Raw genomic sequence first — 19573 nt, forward strand, 5'->3', positions numbered from 1 at the left:
AATTTATTCATGGTGACATAAACATTGACGTCAGCCCCAAACTCTCTCTGTCCATCTCTCTGTCATTGACATTAGATGTGTGCATGCTTGCCGCCCATGCTCGCTAAGCTCCCCTTCGGTTGGATTGAGCCAAGAGAGCGGGAAATAGAGGGAGAGATTGACTGTCCGTATACTTAGCCAACCACTTAACGCTGAAACAAACACAAAAGGGAGAACAAAGCGGTATCTATCATTGCATCTTCGTTTTTTCTCCATGTATGCGAGCGTGCGTGTCTGTTACTCTGTGCTAACTTGGCTAGTCCCTCTTCCGCTCTGCCTGTTTATATAAGGAGCCTGTACGTGTATGTTTAAGAGGGAAGCAGGAAGAAAATTAGGCGCCATTCCACCCCCTGAAAGCGGATTACCAGGGAAGCTGTAGCAAATCACACGGTATTAAACATCTTCACTCAGTGGAAGTCATGGCAAAATTTGCCGGTCATGATTTGGATATGTCTGCCATCAGCGCTCCAGCTCCCTGGTGTATTAAAGAAAATGTCGCAGTTTCGCCCGAAAGGCGAAGCTTTGATTGCGATAGCAAATTAGTAGAGAGCTTTACGATGCAAGGATAGTAGTTTCATGGGCCGTATAAACTTGTAAACATTCGCCTACTAACTAAATAGACAAGCACGGTGTCACGGCGCGCACAGGTAAACATGAACACATCTCGCTCGATGACCGCGGGAGCTTGTGAAAACGCTGTAGTGAGAAATCGCGCCAGCGGCAGCGAGCAAACTGACCTTCACGCTGGCTCTCGCTTCAACGCGAACTAAATGTCGAAAGCACAGCATATACGAAGCTACCGGTACTCGGCGAATGCCCTTTGGCCCATTGCAGATTGCTGTGAAGATGACCCCATTTTCACATATTTTAACCCCTTATTTTCACATTGCAATTCTTTGTCACTGTGTTCTTAATAGATTCTGTGAAATACCATTAATTTTGATGGCCCAGATATTTATTCACAATGGTAACTCATTTCGTCTAATGCTTGATAAAGTCTACAAAAGGAAGGGATGCTGACAAACAGCCAAGATCTACCAAGCAGACCAACTGTGTGCGCTGTTAATGTTCATTTACTACAGAATGCTTTGGGAGTCTGGCAACTCTCACACATTCACGGTTGTAATGGCTGCTGACATTTGTTTACGTTTAGCTGCATTAGAGGGGCAACTGCATGTTGTTGTCCTGATGTGAAACGCAAACAATGTTTCGCTTAAAATAATGTGCCAGCTCAGCATTTCATACGAATTACACGACAGTTTGTACTTGCTTCACTCGGAAAAGTCCCATCGAGTGTGACCGACCAAATTCGACAGTGGTGACAGACGAATGCTGTAGACATCAGATGATACTGCGGGAATTTGCTTTTTGCGTGTGCTCCTTACAGCATGAAGCACAGTTAATTTAAAGCCATTGTGGCCTCTGCAAAATCAAAAGTCACTTGTCTCTGTTAGATTTTTTTAATACTATGTCATCATCATCATCAGCCTATATTTATGTTCACTGCAGGACGAAGGCCTCTCCCTGTGATCTCCAATTACCACTGTCTTGCGCTAGCTGATTCCAACTTGCACCTCCAAATTTCTTAACTTCATCACCCAACCTAGTTTTCTGCCGTCCTCGACTGGTCCACCGGTTACTCATCCTGCACATTACATTACATGGCCTGCCCAGCTCCATTTTTTCCGCTTAATGTCAACTAGAATATCGGCTATCCATACCGCTCTCTTCCTGTCTCTTAATGTTAAGCCTCACATTTTTCGTTCCATCGTTCTTTGTGCGGTCTTTAACTTGTTCTTGAACTTCTTTGTTAACCTCCAAGTATCTGCCCCATATGTTAGCACCGGTAGAATGGAATTATTGTACACTTTTCTTTTCAACGACAGTGGTAAGCTCCCAGTCATTATTTGGCAGTGCTTGCCGTATGCATTCCAACCCAGTTTTATTCTTCTGTACTTTCTTTCTCATGATCAGGGTCCCCTGTGAGTAATTGGCCTAGATAAACATACTCTTTTACAGACTCTACAGGCTGATTGGCCATCCTAAATTATTGTTTCCTTGCCAGGCTATTTAACATTATCGTTGTCTTCTGCATATTGACACGTATACAGGTTTATCTTTCACCGGTGGCCGCTTTGCACTGGCTAACAAATGTTAAACGTTATCCCACCAAGATGTCAAGTAGTTGTGACGCTGAAGAAAACAGTCGTAAAACTGTGTATGATGAAACTGATTCTTTATTGGGCGAACCTGTGCCCACAAAGGAAAGCTACACTCAAAGCACAATGAAAGCGGCAAACACAGTCGGCGATCGTCGGAAGTCTGACCAGCGGCGAAACGGCTTTTATACCCGAGTCATCGAAGGTTCCAGATTAATCCCTGATGCCCGCGTGTCTTCTAGAAAGTTCTAGACAATTCGCGTCGCTCATACCATCAGATTACAGGCGCGTCCTGCACCGAGCGATAATCTTTAACATTTGTTAGCCGGTGGAAAGCGGCCACCGGTGAACGATAAACATGTATACGTGTCTTCAACCGAATCTTCAACCCCACCCTTACACTTTCTCGGTTAAGGTCCTCAATCATTTGTTGTAATTAATCCCCATTGTTGCTGAATAGTACAATGTCATTTGCGAACTGAAGGTTGCTGAGATATTCGCCGTTGATCCTCACTCCTAAGCCTTCTCGTATAAGAGCTTGAATACTTCTAAGCATGCAGTGAATAGCATTGGAGAGATTGTGTCTCCTTGCTTGGGGGGGGGGGGGGACCCTTTTCTTGATAGGTATCTTTCTACTTTTCTTGTGGAGAACCAAGGTAGCTGTAGAAACTTTGTAGATATTTACGAAGATATTCACGTATGCCTCCTGTACTCCTTGATTACGCAATGCCTGTATGACTGCTGGTATCTCTACTGAATCAAATGCCTTTTCATAATCTATGAAAGCCACATAGAGAGTTTGATTGTACTTCGCAGATTTCTCGATTACCTGATTGATGACATGGATATGATCCATCGTAGAACATCCCTTCCTGAAGCCAGCCTGTTCTCTTGGTTGACTGAAGTCAAGTGTTGCCCCGATTCTATTGGAAATTATCTTGGTGAATGTTTTATACAATACTTAAAACAAGCTAATGGGTCTTTAATTTTTCAATTCTTTAACCTCTTCCTTCCTTCTTATGGATTAGTATAATGTTGGCATTCTTCTAATACTATGTACCCAGATGCAGTTGTTGCACGTACACAAACTCGGGCACAACGAGTAACTTTTGCATCATGGAAGTGGCATCAGCAAAAACCTGCACTGGTACAGCTGACAATTACCAGAGTTCCTACATTTTAGCTTCTGAGGCTCTTTGAGATTCTGTACACAAATAGAGTAGATACATGTGCTCGCACCTAGGTAGAGATGATTTTTTTGTGAGGTTTTGCTCATTAACCAGTCTTGCAGAGAGTGGTCTGATAATATGCTGATTGTGGAGTGTTCTTTTTAAATTTTTATTTCGTATATTTTCTCATGAGCACAAAAGCCAGCCAAACTGCAGCTACTTCTATTTGTCATTTGCACTGGCAACATTGGCATAGTATAGCATTTGGTATCTCAACAACACTGTCTACCAATGAATTTGCCAATCTTTGGCAGCAGCACCATGTAAGCATCAGTGTCATTGTCATGAGCCAATAAAGGAAGAAAGAAAGAAGAATAAAAAGCAGAAGATAAGAGAACAAGACGCATGGAGTCGGCGGCAGAAATAAAGAAATAAGAAGTTAGAAAATGAGAGCGTCTGAATAAAAGAAATACAACATGAAAGCAGAAGAAGAAGCGCAAAAGTGCACGCGCGGCTACGTGGCCAATGGGAGAAGCGACATGTAGCAGAAGAGAAGGGCCCAGCTACGCTCTGGCACGACGATGGGCAGAAGGAGCTGGAGGCCAGACAGGACGGGTGGATCGCGGAGATGGCGGCAACCCAATTGAAGCTGTTCTTCAGCTGCCGCGGCCACAACCCGCGACCTGAGCGAACGCCCCAACGGAAGCTGCAGCTACAGGCTGACGGCGCCGCTTCCCGGGTTCCCTGTGGCTACGATCTGCCGCCTAGCGGAGTTGACCGGGCGATCCAGGCGTCTCGGTCAACTCCGCTAGCCTGCAGTGTTTGATTGATTGCTATGTATTCTTTTGACTGCCTCTGGCATCTCCGTCTCCTTCCCCAGGAACTGTTCCCTCTTCTCATATGCTTGCTGAAGTGTCTCAAGTTCTAAAGATCGAGCGGCATGGACACGGTTCATTTCATCCTCAATTAGTTTGAGGCCTGGCTCCTTGCTAAGCTTTTTCTCGCAAACAGTAGCTAATATGCTGTCCCAATCCATCTCCAGACCACCAAAATCTGTGATAGGGTCGGAAATGGTGGAATACCCTGGCAAGCTCGCCAAATTGTCACGAATTTCGGTGGACTAAATAAAGACAGGGACAAGTAGCGCGTTTAAGACAAACATTTATAATTGTAAAAACAAACGGCAAAGACAACAGCACAAAATAAACAATTTACAGCACGAGTTAATTCTATAAGTTCCCCAAAGTCCTCGGATATTAAAATTCTTAAGTCCAAAATATTTACATGGCGTCCCTCGACGTGGCCACGTCACGTCGTTGTCGCGGCTTCCGCCGACACGTCGTTGGGCCCGCCGATGCGTCGTAGACTCGACGTCGCTGTGTCCGACGTTCAGTCCACTGTTTGGCCTGGTCAGGGGGTCCAGGCGGTGGGGTGACCAAGGCACCTGGATCGCTCGGTCGACTCCGCTAGCCTGCGGATCGTAGCCGCAGGGAACCCGGGAAGCGGCGCCGTCAGCCTGTAGCTGCAGCTTCCGTTGGGGCGTTCGCTCAGCTCGCGGGTCGTGGCCGCGACAGCTGATGAACAGCTTCCATTGGGTTGCCGTCGTCTCCGCGATCCACCTGTCCTGTCTGGCCTCCAGCTCCTTCTGCCCCTCATTGTCCCAGAGCGTAGCTGGGCCCTTCTCTTCTGCTACGTGTCCCTTCTCCGCCTTGGTCACGTAGCTGCACGTGCACTTTTGCGCTTCTTCTTCTGCTTTCATGTTGTATTCCTTTTATTCAGACGCTCTTATTTTCTAACTTCTTCTTTCTTTATTTCTGCCACCGACTCCACGTGTCTTGTTCTCTTCTTATCTTCTGCTATGGTAGCACATCGCTACGGACGATGAAAGAGGTGGTGCTTGGAGGGCGGAGTTTCCCGAGTGCAGATAGTGCTGCCTCGTTCTGCGTAGGCATCTCTGAAGCGGCGACCGTTGTTGCGACAGACGGCGGCATTGTGCGACGGAGGCGATGACAGCAACGGTAGGGACGACGAGATTGGCAGGCCCGTCTTTGACTCCGACCACGATGTTCAAGCAGAGTGCACTGTCGTCGATCGAGTCCGCTCATTGATTTCATGCACGCTAAATTATAGCCGCCAGTGTTAGCGCAGCAGCTGAACGCGATGCACACAGCGGATGTGAACCCGAAACTTCCGCGAAAGCAAGTGCAGATTTCTATTTTAGCGCGCCTAACGATTGAAATGCTATTTCGAGGTATGAATAAACGTTTTATTTTTCACAGCCTACTCTCTACAACGTTGATTTTTTATTGCAAGTGGCACATTCGGTTTCGGGACTACAAAAGTATATTCGGCCTTTTTTTTTAACAGCAGTCCAGATATAGCTATGATCGGTTATAACGATCGGATTTTTCATTCTTCTTGATATCGTTACAAGTGGACTGCACTGTACACCACTGAGTGCTGAGTTAGATTTATTTTCCTACTTTCTTTCTTCTGCATCGGGGCAAATGTGAAACTAACGAATGTGGAAGCTATGCCAATTCTGTCGATCTGTTCAAAAAACGCTGCCCCAACACATGGTGCAGTAACACACATGCAGAAGCTCCACCCACGTAGCTTTCTCTTCATTGCCACAGAAAGTTGTCTGCGAGTATAGTGGGACCATAGTCAAACAAGATAGTTTTATGTTTCAATTTTTAACGGCTTTATTAGAAAGAAAAAAGAACTAAAGGAAGAATTCCTGATTGTCTTCGGCATTACGGGCATGTGTAGATGCCTCCTACAGGGGCCTTGGTTGTTTGTGTCTTCGTGGGCAGTTCCCTAGAAACTGATGGCCTGGTCCGTTTTCATCTTAGACAAATTCGGCAAGCTTCACCAACAGATGGGAAACATCTTCGTGATTGATGATGGGAGTGACGATTCAAGATGAGAGTGGTTGCACATTGAAGCTGCTTGGAGAGAGAGAGAGACAAAACTTTATTTTGATGGGGCACAGAGAAGCGTCGATCTCCGTGGTGGGTGGAGCCTTCAGTCCAGGGCCCCAGAGGCGGTGGCAGCACTTTCGGCTCTGGCAATTAGCTTTCGCTGATCCTCTAGTGCCGAGCTGGTCAGCACCATCTCCCACTGCTTGTGCATTGCGTTTCGATTTGGGAAGTTATTAGGGATATTTTGGCATGCCCTTGTGGTGTGGTAGAGGGTAGTTCGCTCTGTACAGAAAGGACAAAGGGGCTGATAAAGGGTGGGGCGCATTGCGTGAAGGAGCGTGGGATGAGGATAGGTGTTGGTCTGGAGTTGCCTCCAGGTCGTGGCTTCAGCTCTAGTGAGGGATGGGTGCGGTGGCAAGACTCATCAACAATACCGAATTGTGATAACTGCTTGCGCACTGTTGAGTGTCTCATTGTAGCGAGGTGAGCAGTATATTTCTGATGACGCTCCAGTGCTTCACAGCTTTTAAGATCATGCGCCGCAGATCATCATGGTGATTGCTGCTAGTTGGTGTAACTTTGAGCTCATAATTTCAGTCACAAATTATGGGTGAATTGTAGTCCGCATACATCTGAAACATCTGGTTAGTCAAAAGGGTTCCTGTACTTTTCATTGCAGTATGAAACTCCAATATGGGAGTTGACCATGTCATGGCTCCTTTGAGAGCATGTCAATACTGTGCACTCAAGATGTTGTGCTGAAGGACTTGGGATACATTGCTTGCTGTAAATTCAGTGTGTGTTGCATAATGTAGTACTAGAATAAGATAATTTTTGGGCTTGAAATCCTAAAATGGTTGCACCTTCCTCTGGAGTCAAATGCTTTCTGTGTGAGACATCCCGCTTTTGCATTTTTTCAGGGCTATTACTACTTTGCCATCCTGACAGACCTGGCACTGCGCTTTGGATGGACATTGTCAGTGTCCCTGACGGAGCTTGGTGTCATCCATTCAGACCTTATGGTCACCATCCTCGCCCCCCTCGAGGTCTTCAGGTGTGTGCGATTGTTTACTCCTTTTTGTCATTGTTACCATCATCACTACGAGCTTAAGAATAGGCACACACAGTGTAGCCTTCAGTTTTAATTGCAGTCACTGTGTAGCTTTCGTGACGTTACTCAAGTTCGACAGGATATGGTGGGGGTATTTTCAATTGGTGTTCTTTTTAACGATGATACAGTTAAACCTCGATATAACAAAGTTGGTAAAATCGGCAATTTGCTTTGCTATATCAAAATTTCGTTACCGTATTTTTCGGTGTATAAGACATGGTTTTGTTCTGAATTGTAGGTTTGTGCGACTTATGTACACCCCCCCCCCCCCCCCCCCGGAGAATTTGCCGTCAGAATTGGATTCGATGTTATGGCCACATGAAGTGCGCTGGTTGACTTAATTGCTGCGCCTGTTCTGTGCGCGCTATTGAGGTGCCGGGTTCTTCTCCTAATCGAGTTCCCGAGTGCCATGCGAGGCCGTGTGGCAGACCGGCTGCGAGTCGACCGACTCCGAAATCATTGCATCTGCAGCTTGCTGTCAAAATACGGCGCGCGCCGCTGTGCGAACTACACAGTTGCTACCAGGGTATACAAGCCGCCCCCCCCCCCTCCCTCCCGTGCTGTCTTCCCGCTTTCCTCCCTTGGCACGCTCACCATCGCACATAAAGCATACGGCGCAGGGACGATGTTATCGCCCTTGGACTTTATACGGAACATCGCGCCAACCACGGCGGCAGAAATGCGCCTGGAGTGGAAATAAATGGCACCCATATGCTTGCTCATGACCCGCGTTCACGGAGTGAAATGTCGCTGGATGTTTTTTAAATCGCTTACAGAACGAACAGGTGCGTCTTTTACACCAGTGCGACTTATATACATTTTTTTTTTTCGGAAAAAGTGCCGTCTTGAGGGGGTGCGTCTTATACAAAGGTGCGACTTATAGTCTGGGAAATATGGTATATGAAAATTCAATCTTTTATGCGTATAAGTACAGTTGCTGATAATTTTTTCTTACATGGAAGAGGCCGCATAATTTTCCAAATTGTCAGGCAATCAGAAAAATTAAAAAGGTACGGTTTCATGCGGAGTCTGCAATATCTTCATATCGGTGGTACAAATCAAAGCCAGCCACACTTTAGCATCTACTCCACTACGGCAGCTGATAGTGTCACCTGCAGTGAGATGGTGCTATCATGGAGAGCGCCAACAATCGGGAGCAAATGCTTTATCTGTCTCTCACTTCAACGTGTCTCTGAAACTCGAGGATACGGCACCTCCAGCAATAAATGTGCAGGAAGACGGGCAAAGACATACCTGCCAAGTCTCCCGGATTTGGACCGTTTCTTCCGGTTGTACGGTTGACAGGCAAATATCCCGGAAATTGCAGTTGTGTCCTGTTTCTATCCACATCCAGCGCTTTGTCAGGCCACATTGGCAAAAAGAATCCAACCCAATCCAATCCAGTTGGAAGTTCATCGCGCAAAAAATTAAGAAAGTAGTAGCGAAACTCTATACATGCACTGTTCCGTTAACCGCAGAGCCACTCCTTATGCTGACGGGATTGTTAGGTGCCCTAGTGGCCCTAGCCTTATTAAGCTAGCGAGCGAATGCAGCGTTCCGCCACTAGCAACTCTAGACCAGGGGTTCTCAAGCATGTTCGTTCCAGGGAACCCTGATAAGCTCCATGATGCGCCAAGGAACTGCCCCCCCCCCCCCCAGTTAACCGAATTAAAATGTCCTAATTAACCAAATGTCGAATTATCGAGGGTATCAAGAAAACAATAAACAAATGCTTAACTACATCAACACGCTTTTATTTACTCAATGAATCAGCAAATTCTGTTTATATTTATTTAGCACAAGACCAGTGCAGAAGCTGAAATTCTCGTCATCTCATGACTGATTTCCGCTGGCAGCGGCGAAGGCCTCGCGCGCGTACATCCCGATGATTTTTTCGCCAGTCAGCTGCTCGCCAACAAATTGTTCGCCCATCGCGATGTAGCCGGGGCTCTTAATCTTCGACAGCTTTAAACTACTGCTTGCTGCAACCGCTGCGCACGAAACCGCGGCCGTTATCGTCGCGATCATGGACGGCGACCTTGCGGTTCAGAAGGCAGGCGGCCGACGCAAGCACCAAGTCAAAACGAAACTACCGTTCGCTGCAAGAAGTGCGGACGAAACCGGGGTCGCTGTCGACGCTACCATGGTTGGTGACTACGCATTTGTGAAGGCACGTAGCCGACGCGCGCACCGAGTGAAAACGAAACTACTGTTTGCCTCAACTGCTGTGGACGAAACTGCGGTGATTATCGATGCGATCATGGACGGCAACTACGCACTTATGAAGGCACGCGGCATGCCGCCAACGCGGTGTTACGCGCGGCGATAAACGCAAGAATAAAGGCTTAAGGGCGCAATTAGGCACGAAGCGCTCCGGCGTTGCTGTCAATCACGTGCCGCGCACGCTTGTCACTAAGGACCATGGCGATGCGGACTGCGCCGCTTCGTTTCGGTTGGACGCTAGCGCCGTTCTTGCTCTTCTGCGGCGCGTATTTGCGATGCTCTGCGCATTTTTTTTTTTTTTCATTTTTTTATTCCTCCAACGTATACGTCAGTGCGCACGCAATCGGCACCTACGCTATCTACAAACGGCAGAAATGCGCATATTGGTAAATTACGGCCTCCGAGATTTAAGTGCGAAAGCTTAGGCGTAATGCCCGTTTTCGGAGGTTGGGTGGCTACAAGCGGCTTGCGAATTTATTACTCAGTTCGCGCGTTGCCGTTACGCGCTGTGAGTGCTTTTGGACACTCGGGCGTGAGTAACGGAGGTTCTGTGGATCGAGCGCACCTCATTTTCGCCGCTTTAGCCACTTGGTTAGCGCAGGACCACGGAAAATTTATCAGTGGCTCGCGGAACCCCGAGCAGGGGCCGGCGGAACCCCAGGGTTCGCCGGAACCCACTTTGAGAACCCATGCTCTAGACTCTCCATCGTTCTCCTCAGCGTCAGCCGCTCTGGCATTGCATAGGTAGCGTAGGCCCACAGTCAGTCAGAGCTTTAAAAGCATGGAGCGCTAGGGAAAAAGTGTCTTCAAATATTTTAATGTAGTGCTCAGCCAAAGTGACTGTTATGTCGGCCGGACGGTGCGGCCGAACGGATGCACCACACCACACATCGTAGCCCAGACGAACGGGAGCCCTTTATTGAAGGATGTCTGTCCTATATATACATACTATATCGAGTGTGGCGCCACATCTTGGCGTCTACAGATAATCGCAGATGAGTGGCGGCACCTGGTGCTATTGCACGACACTACATCTTTCCCTCCCGGGAAGAAACGTATGAATCATTAGAAAGTCCAGTCCGCACAAAGCAATCACAATTGCAGTCACTGTCTGTACACAGAAATCACAAAACAGTCACTATCTGTGTGAACACTCACTGCTGTCAAATCACTGCACGTAATCTTGGAAGCGCACTGGAGGTCTGCGATTTCTCCTTGGCCGGTCAGGCGGTGGCTCGGCATCGAGTCCATTGCCTTCTACCGGTACACTGCACTCCACCGTGCGAGAGCCTGAAGCCAGGGTATGCGGTTGCGAACCTTGCGGCTGTGGTGGGCTCGGCGGCACGGGTAGTGGTACAGGGCGTGAGGGAGACGCAAGTTGATCAGCGGAACTCGCTTCCTGCGTTTGATGCGGACCAGCAGGCGTAGTGATCCAAGTCTTCGATGGTACATCTCTCCTGTGACAGTCTGTCAACGGGGGCATGTCGTGCGCGCCAGAGATGTCTATGTTAGTTCCTTGCTCTGGCGATGCCTCTTTTGGTACCGCTGACAGCTGCGAAGCGTTCCAGGTTCGACCGTCTTCCAGACAGAAAGACCAGCGGCCGATTCTTTTGAGGATTTTCAATGGTGGTCCATAACTTGGAGTGCCCTTTGGTCCGGGAATTGGTTTTTTCACTCGTGCGTAGGTGCCCACTTGGAACTTGGGGACCCTAGCAGCTCGCCGTTGATCAGCGTAGGCCTTGCTCTTCCGTTGATGCTCTGCGACTCTTTTCCTGAGCACGCTCATCTCCCGCGATGGATTTGTGCTGAAGTCGGCCGTAGGCTGACCAATTACATCCAGCGATGTTCTCATGTGTCGGCCATGTAGAAGAACGGCCGGTGAGAGACCGGTGGTGCTGTGAGGGGTGGCTCTGTATACTCCCAAGTATTCAGTCACAGTTGCCTTCACTGGGCGCTGCTCCAGCAGGGCCAGTTGAATGTACGACTTCAGTACCCGATTAAATCTTTCCACTAGACCATTTGCCTGTGGGTGGTATACGGCAGAAAAGATGTGCCTGATTCCACGGTCTTCAAGGAAGGATTCAAATTCCCTCGATGTGAACTGTCTGCCGTGGTCAGACACTATCTCTGTCGGGTAACCCTCACGTGCGAAGAGTGAGAGTAGAAACTTCGTCACCGTGCGGGAGGTAACATCAGCACAAAAAGCCACTTCTGGCCATTTTGAGAAATAGTCAACTACTGAAATGACGAATCTGCAGTCTGTAGGTGCACGCTCGAAGGGACCAACAATGTCAATAGCTATCTTGTCCCAAGGTTTGTCAGGAAGAGGGATTGGCTGCAGTGGTGTGGGCGAGTTCTTGGCACTTTTGTCCGCGCTCTGACAAATGGCACAACTGCGGATAGTTGTTTCAACGTGTTTGTCTAACCCTGGCCACCAATACTTCTCTCGTAGGCGTTGTTTGGTTTTCACGATACCAGGGTGTGATTCGTGAGCCAGCTGGACAAAAGTGGCTGTGAGCTTGGCGGGGACTACGATGCGCTCAGTACGCAAGAGTATGCCATCAACCACTGTCAACTCCTTTCGGACTTCATAGTAGGGAGTCAGGTTAAGTGCCAGGTTTTTGCGTGGCGGCCACGATGTCTGTACGTAACGGGCAACGTCTTGGAGAGTGCTATCCTCCGCGGTTGCATGCTTCAGTTCATCGTGATGTACACACATTACCAGAGACACTATTTCTTCTTCTGACTCGGGGCCACCTTCAGTGTCTGGAAGAGGTAGCCGGGACAAGGCATCAGCTACCTTGTTGTGCTCACCACGCCTGTACTGCATCGTGAAGTTGTACCGCAGTAACCGTGCAGTCCATCTTGCTATGCGGAGTGGTCGCTGTCCTGTGCCTTGAGAAGAAAGCAGGGCTACTAGAGCTTGGTGATCCGTTTGCAGAGTAACTGGACGACCCCATAGGTACACATGCCATTTCTCTAGAGCCCACAAGCAAGCTAGAGCCTCACGTTCACCAGTCGAGTACTTCCGTTCTGCTTCCGTCAATGTTCGTGACGCGAATGCCACAGTTCGAATGTGCCGACCATCAACTTGTTGCAGTACCGCACCTAAACCATATGCGGATGCATCGGTGGCCACAATGACGGGAAGTGCTGGATCGAACATTTGTAGTACCCTGTGGGAGGCTAGGAGGTTCTTTACTCTTGTAAGACTGTTCTCAGCAGCAGTGTCCCAGATAAAAGGAGTGTCCTTACGAAGAAGTCTGCGCATGGGCTCCACTTCCTCTGCTAGGCGTGGAACAAATCTAGCATAGTATTCTACTAGTCCCAGGAACGACCGGAGCTTGCCAGCATCTGTAGGGGTGGCAGCGTGAACAATGGCGTCAACTTTGGTCTGAAGGGGTGCTACTCCTTCGGCGCTAACGCGGTGACCAAGAAACGAGAGTTCGGATGTGTTGAAAACACATTTGTCATTTAGCTTGAGCCCAGCGTGTGAAATTCGTTGCAGGACTTCCTCTAAGTTCCGCATGTGCTCTTTCTCCGACTTGCCGAAGATGATGACGTCGTCCAGGTAGCAGAGAACGCCTTTGCATCCCTGTAGAATTGACGTCATGAGTTGCTGGAATGCTGCTGGTGCTGAGGCTAGGCCGAAACATACTCTCTTAAATCGAAAAAGGCCATCGTGCGTTATGAACGCTGTAATATCTCTACTGTCTGGATGAAGCAGAACCTGGTAGTATGCGGAGGCCAAATCCAACTTAGAAAAGTAACGGGCACCGTTCAGGGCATGCAGCAACTCTTCTGCGTGTGGCAGGGGAAAGCTGTCGACCACCACAGCTTTGTTAGCTTCGCGGAGGTCCACGCAGATGCGAATGCTGCCATCTTTCTTGCGAGCTGCAACAATAGGGGAAACCCACTCTGACGCATTTACGCATTCAATGACATCAGCAGAAAGTAGGTTCCTCAGTTCGTCGCTGACTGCTTCTCGCACTGAAAGTGGTAGGCGTCTGAGCTTCTGCGTGACAGGAGCTACCGACTGTTTGAGCTTGACCCGATGCTGGACACCTTTGGCAAGTCCTAGCTCTGGTGAAAACAAGTGTTCGAACTTGGCCCATAATGAAGTAGGCATACCAAACTTGGGTGGACCCAGTGGTGGCTTCGTGGTGGGCGGAGACAACTTGTTTGTGTTCTGCGAATGCATTTCGGGGCGTAGGATTTTGGGGCCTTTTGTGTCGACGTTCGGTTCAACGGCCATATTAAGGCAGCGCAATTCTGTGCCTACAATCTGGAGACCAAGAGCTTTTACAGCATCAACACCCAGGAGTGATGTTCCACCTGGTGTAACGTGAAACGTTACTACAGCCGTTTCTGATTTGTACGTTACGAGGGCGGTGAACTGGCCATGCACAGGAATTTTTCGACGTGAAAAATCCAGCAACGTTATTTGCGACTTTTTCAGCTCAACTTGGTCTCTGAACCGGCTCCTAAAGTTATGTTCTCCCATTATCGACACAGCTGAGCCAGTGTCCACTAAGAATGTTATGACGCACGGGCGTGATGCCAGAGCAACAGGTTGAACCCCGACATCAACGTAGACGCCCGTACGCTTCTCAGCGTGAACAGTAAAAATATTCACGACACTCTCAGCGTCTTCCTCTGAAACGATTTCGGCAACTCGAGCCGGGCGTCTTCCACGTCCGCGACGCGAATTTCGGCAGTACTGTTGAAAGTGGCCTCGGCGGCCGCACGCGAAGCAGGCTCGACCGCGGGCTGCACAGGCTGACGGCTGGCAGTTTTGTGCGCCGCAGTTGCCGCACACGTTTGTGTTTACGGAGTACGGGACGACGGCGCTAGCAATCTCCGGCGCAGGCGGACGAACGAAGCCGGAGCGTGAAGAGCTAGGCGTACTACGTCGGTCGGTACTGCTGGACTGGCGTACATGTCTGCGACGGCCTGTCGGGTTGCGTCTGCGGTTATGTTGTGGTACTACTCGATCCACAGGGGCTGTTCCGAGAGCTTCGGATTCGCGCTGCACTTGCTCGCGAAGAAGCGCTATCTCCACGGCGCGGTCAAACGTGAGCGCGTCACCCTCGAGCAATAGCCGCTCCCGTAGGCGCGGGCATGTGACCCCGGCGACGAACTGGTTGCACAGATTTGTATCCGCTTGCGCGGCAAAGTTGCATGACGAAGCCAGTTCGCGAAGCGCAAGAGCAAACTCCGATATCGGCTCACCGTGCAGTTGACGACGGTCACGGAAGCGATGTCGCTCGACGCGTACGTTGCAAGTAGCGGAAAAGTGTCGAGCCAGGGCTTGAACAGCTGCGTCGTACTCGTCCGGTGGCTGTGCGAGCTCGGCATCGGCTTGTTTGATCTCTGTCGTTCCAACTGCAGCGGTGGTTGCAGAAGGCGTAACCGTCTGAAGGGGGGCGGTTCCCGCACTCGGATGCGCGGGCGGGTGGTCTGGGGCGTTCGATGGTGGTGGCGGTGGCAGGGCGTCGAAAATTCGTTGTCCTTCAGGTCCGAGGCAGTGCAGAAGGAGGGCTCGGCGGCGGGCCGCCGATAGCTCAGACGCTCCAGAGGCGAGCGTGAAGTTTTCAAACAGGCGCAGCCATCGCGGCCAGGGGATGGCGGGCGTGCCAGGTGAAACGAGGAACGGCGGCGGCGGCGAAATTCCGGGTAGCATCCTCGTCGCCAGTTTGTTATGTCGGCCGGACGGTGCGGCCGAACGGATGCACCACACCACACATCGTAGCCCAGACGAACGGGAGCCCTTTATTGAAGGATGTCTGTCCTATATATACATACTATATCGAGTGTGGCGCCACATCTTGGCGTCTACAGATAATCGCAGATGAGTGGCGGCACCTGGTGCTATTGCACGACACTACAGTGACGTTGGGTATTTTATTGATACCACAGAGCAATGCAGAGTTTCTTACAATCAAACATTATCTGAAGAATTTTTGAACACCCGCCGTGATTGCTAGGTGGCTTTCGCATTGTGCTGCTAAGCACGAGTTTGCGGGATCAAATCTCGGCCTCGGCGGCTGCATTTACTTGGGGGCGAAATGCAAAAACGACCATGTGCCATCTATTGGATAAAGAATCCCAGGTGGTCGAAATTAAGCTGGAGTTCCCCACTACGGCGTGCCTCATAATCAGATGGTGGTTGTGGGACGTAAGACCCGAGCATTTAATTAAAATTTTATGAATTATTGAAGACAGAATGAGCAACAACGAAATGCTTGCAAAACTGAGACCTTGATGTTCATGTGCTCGTTTGTAAATCTGGAAATAAAATTGGGAGTTCTCCTGTCAGTACTGGAAAATATAGACCTGGGGGGGGGGGGTTGTGTAAACCCCCCCCCCCCTTCGGTCGGAAGATCTCCCGGATTCAGTTTCTACGAACTTGGCAGGTATGCAACGACATCACGACATATCCACCCCCCCCCCCCCCCTCGGTCAGAAGATCTCCCGGTTACAGTTTCAGCTCGCCCAGTTTTGCACACGCAGCAGATTAGTTCTTAGCCACACTGACAGCCATGCGCAGCCACAGCTGTGCCAGAAAAGGAGACTTGCACCAATCTGCCCTCCCTCCCCCCCCCCCCCCCCCACAGCTCTCACGCGCATTTGACCGCGTTGGTGAGCTCGCTCCCCTTCCTCCTTTCCCATTGCTCACACGGGAAGAGGGTGCTCATCAAACCGCCACTATTCTCTGTTCACCCTCGCATGCTTTCATCATCAGCCTATATTTATGTCCACTGCGGGACCAAGGCCTCTCCCTCCGATCTCTAATTAACCCCTGTCTTGCACTAGCTGATTCAAATTTCCACCTGCAAATTTCCCAATTTCATCACCCCACCTAGTTTTCTGCCGTCCTCAACTGCGCTTCCCTTCTCTTGGCACCCATTCACTCACGCACGCTTTCACTCACACCTAAAGCATGCAGTGCACGGGGCAGGATAGGGTCTTATTGCACTTGGACTTTATAGGAAACATGACGCTGCTCCACTTTAGTCACTCTTGGTAGCGCAGCGCATGACTCGAGGTGTGCATTCGCAAGCTGCCGCATGTAATTCAACCATTTTACCATCTGCATCAGTTTCCATTGTCTCGGTATTCCTCTGCGGAGGCAGTTAAATTTCATTATATTGATATTGTGCATAAAAACACTTTGTTATATTGAGGTTCAAAATACATGGTGTTCTATGGACAAGAAGTTATAAAATGTGACATATTTCGTTACGTCGAAAATTTCACTACATTGAAGTTCATTACATTGATGTTTAAGTGTACTAAGAAAAGATTGAAGCCAGTCTGATGCCCAGCTAAGTGTGACTGTATTTACCCATGCTGAATGCAGGCGTTTTGTATGGAACTTCTTCCGGCTGGAAAATGAGCATCTGAACAACTGCGGCAAGTTCCGAGCGGTGCGAGACATCTCAGTGGCACCAATTGATGCTGGAAACCAAGCACTCTTGGTACGCATGATGGATGAGCCGTGTGGCGTCGTCAACCGTGGGGGCCGACGGGACCTTCGAAAACGTGCCAACAAGTGAGGCCATTTGTGCACATTATGCCTGCCACACAGGGAGGCACAGGCACAGCATGGCTTTGGAACTGGCAGCTGGAATGTCTTCAGGCTTGGCATCGGGTTTGGCTTGGGACGGGAAGCACGACTCTGCTCTGTCTTCACTCTATCCCTGCATTTTTGTCTGTGGACTGTTTCTTTCCTGCGTGTCTAGCTGAAAGGGCTTGCTGCTTAGCTTTTGGAGACATTAATGTTCCAAGAGCATCAGCTTAATGTGCTACTTTAGTGCTATGTTGTGAATGGACTCTTGTAGTTTAACACTTTTGTTTGAACTGAACCGTTGTTGCCTTGCATGATGACTGTTCTGGCTTCTTCATAGCATGGCTGCTTCATGTCAAACGATGCATTATGCACCTGTGATGTATATATGTATATTCTTTGTATTTTACTGCCTCATCACTGTTTTACGTTAGCTTGCCAGTTGAGAGAGACTGTCTGGAATTTACCGTGGCACATGTATTTGCTTTTTGTGCATTTTCATATTTTCTGTTATGCCTTGGACCTTATTGTTTGACAGAAATTGGGCACTTCCCCAAAAGCTCTTTTTGGGATGACCCTGTGATCACAATTTTCGTGGCAATTTTGTGCGCTGACTCTTTTCTCCTGTTATCTTTCTCTGCATTGACTAGCCACTACTGATATTGCTTTTACATTCACCTCTTACAATTTCTTGACATTTGATCTGTGCTAACCTTTTCAGTAACTCTTGTATAACTGTTTTGGTGTATGATATCCTTGTGCGATTGGCCAAATGGCATTTCGCTTGGTTCTACTTCCTCCTTTCTATCGATATAAAGGATGGCATACTACAGGGGATTTGATGAACTACTTGAAAAAATTTGTGTGAGAGACTGACACTCTGGCTCACTTGCATGTTCCTGTATGAAACGTTCTAATGTCTGCAACTTGTATGAAACCTTAGACATGCACTGCAAATTTCATTTCAATGTCGTGGCTTCTCATAAGTTGCAGTTTCTCGTATAAGTTTCAGATACTGCATTATGCAGTGTGTTACAACTTGAAGTATACTGTGAAATCTCGTTGATGCGATCATCACAGGGACTGGAAAATAAACCATATCATTCAAAAACTGTATTACTCAAGGCAAACTTCAAAAAGTATGAAGATAGGCGTACTCGGTGACAAACTCAATAGCAAAAGTTAGCGTGGCGTCGAGGGATGCTACTCCGCATAACGTGTTATGCGGAGCAGCATCACTCGACGCCACACGAACCGCAGCCAATGCACTTTTATTTAGCAATGTTGAAATAGCTCGGCAATTTGCGCTGAACTTTCTTATTTTCAATGTCAGTAAAAAAAAGCTCCGGAAGTTAAAAAAAGAAACCGTCATTTCCTCACTCAATTGAGCAGTGGTCCACTGCCAGTCTGTATGGCTGTGCTGCCGCAGCAGCATTTTACCACTGGTGGCGCACCACGTGCATTTTTCTTCCTGTGTGGCCGGGGCTCAACATTCGTGGGTCGTTGGAATGGTATTTAAGTTAACACATTGGAAAATAAAGCCATGAGTTTTAGAAATACCAGGAAAAGCCATCCTGCAGTCATATTATCCAATTTCGGGTGAAAATGGGATTGCATTAACCGTGTGAAGATACATTGCTCCTGTGGGGGATGTTGGCCGGGAAAAGAAAAAGAAACATATCCCTAAAAAAAATGTATTATGCAGAATCGTATCGAGATTCCACTGTATAGAGGCTGTTTTTTTTTATTGGTTTACAGAATTTTAAAAAATATACTGTGGCATATTCTCAACTTTTTAAACTGGATCACTTTAATAGGTGGACATTATTTGCACTTGAAATCGAAATGCATTGTCTAGTAATTAAAATAATTAACTTTTAAACTCATTACGTCACATTTTGCCATTTTTTTTATCGTAGCTGGTGAGTCGCTAGTCATATACACTTGGAACGAATTCTGAATATGACACCAGTTTCAAGACATGCGTTCTCAAAGTTAGTGACAAAATGCATTTGTGTTCCAGTAATTGATTAGCTTCAATGCATAAAAAGGCATTTCGTTAAAAAGGTAAGGGGAATAACAGTGCATTTGTTACAAATTTAACAATACTTATCTCAAATCTGGTGCTAGTTTCAAAATTTCTTCTAAGTGGATTTGCCTTATGAAATTGCTGGCTTCATTTGCATGTACAGTTAGACCTCGATTTAACAAAGTCGGTCAAATTGGCAATTTGCTTTCGTATATTGAAATTCACACATTTATGCAAATAAGTACAATCGCCAATGGATTTTTCTTGTACAGAAGGGGCCGCATAATTTTCTGAATTATCAAGCAATTGAAAAAAGCAAATTTTTTGTATTTGAATGTCAGTGATGAGA

The 19573-nt window shown here is 48.2% G+C and overlaps 1 protein-coding gene across 3 annotated transcripts in view; it reads left to right on the forward strand.

Annotated features, from left to right (window-relative positions):
- The window catches only part of LOC119437516 (xenotropic and polytropic retrovirus receptor 1-like), a 170149-nt gene that overhangs the window by 132931 nt on the left and 17645 nt on the right, over positions 1–19573 (forward strand). For 2 of the 3 annotated variants that reach the window (XM_049660637.1, XM_037704525.2), the window contains 2 exons: positions 7212–7345; positions 16989–17180. In XM_049660637.1, coding sequence (XP_049516594.1) covers positions 7212–7345; positions 16989–17180 — 326 coding nt within the window. The remainder of the gene's footprint in view (positions 1–7211; positions 7346–16988; positions 17181–19573) is intronic. The other variant, XM_049660638.1, reaches the window with a different exon arrangement.

This window comes from Dermacentor silvarum, chromosome 1 (genome assembly GCF_013339745.2).
Source record: "Dermacentor silvarum isolate Dsil-2018 chromosome 1, BIME_Dsil_1.4, whole genome shotgun sequence".
In the NCBI taxonomy this organism is placed as follows: domain Eukaryota; kingdom Metazoa; phylum Arthropoda; class Arachnida; order Ixodida; family Ixodidae; genus Dermacentor; species Dermacentor silvarum.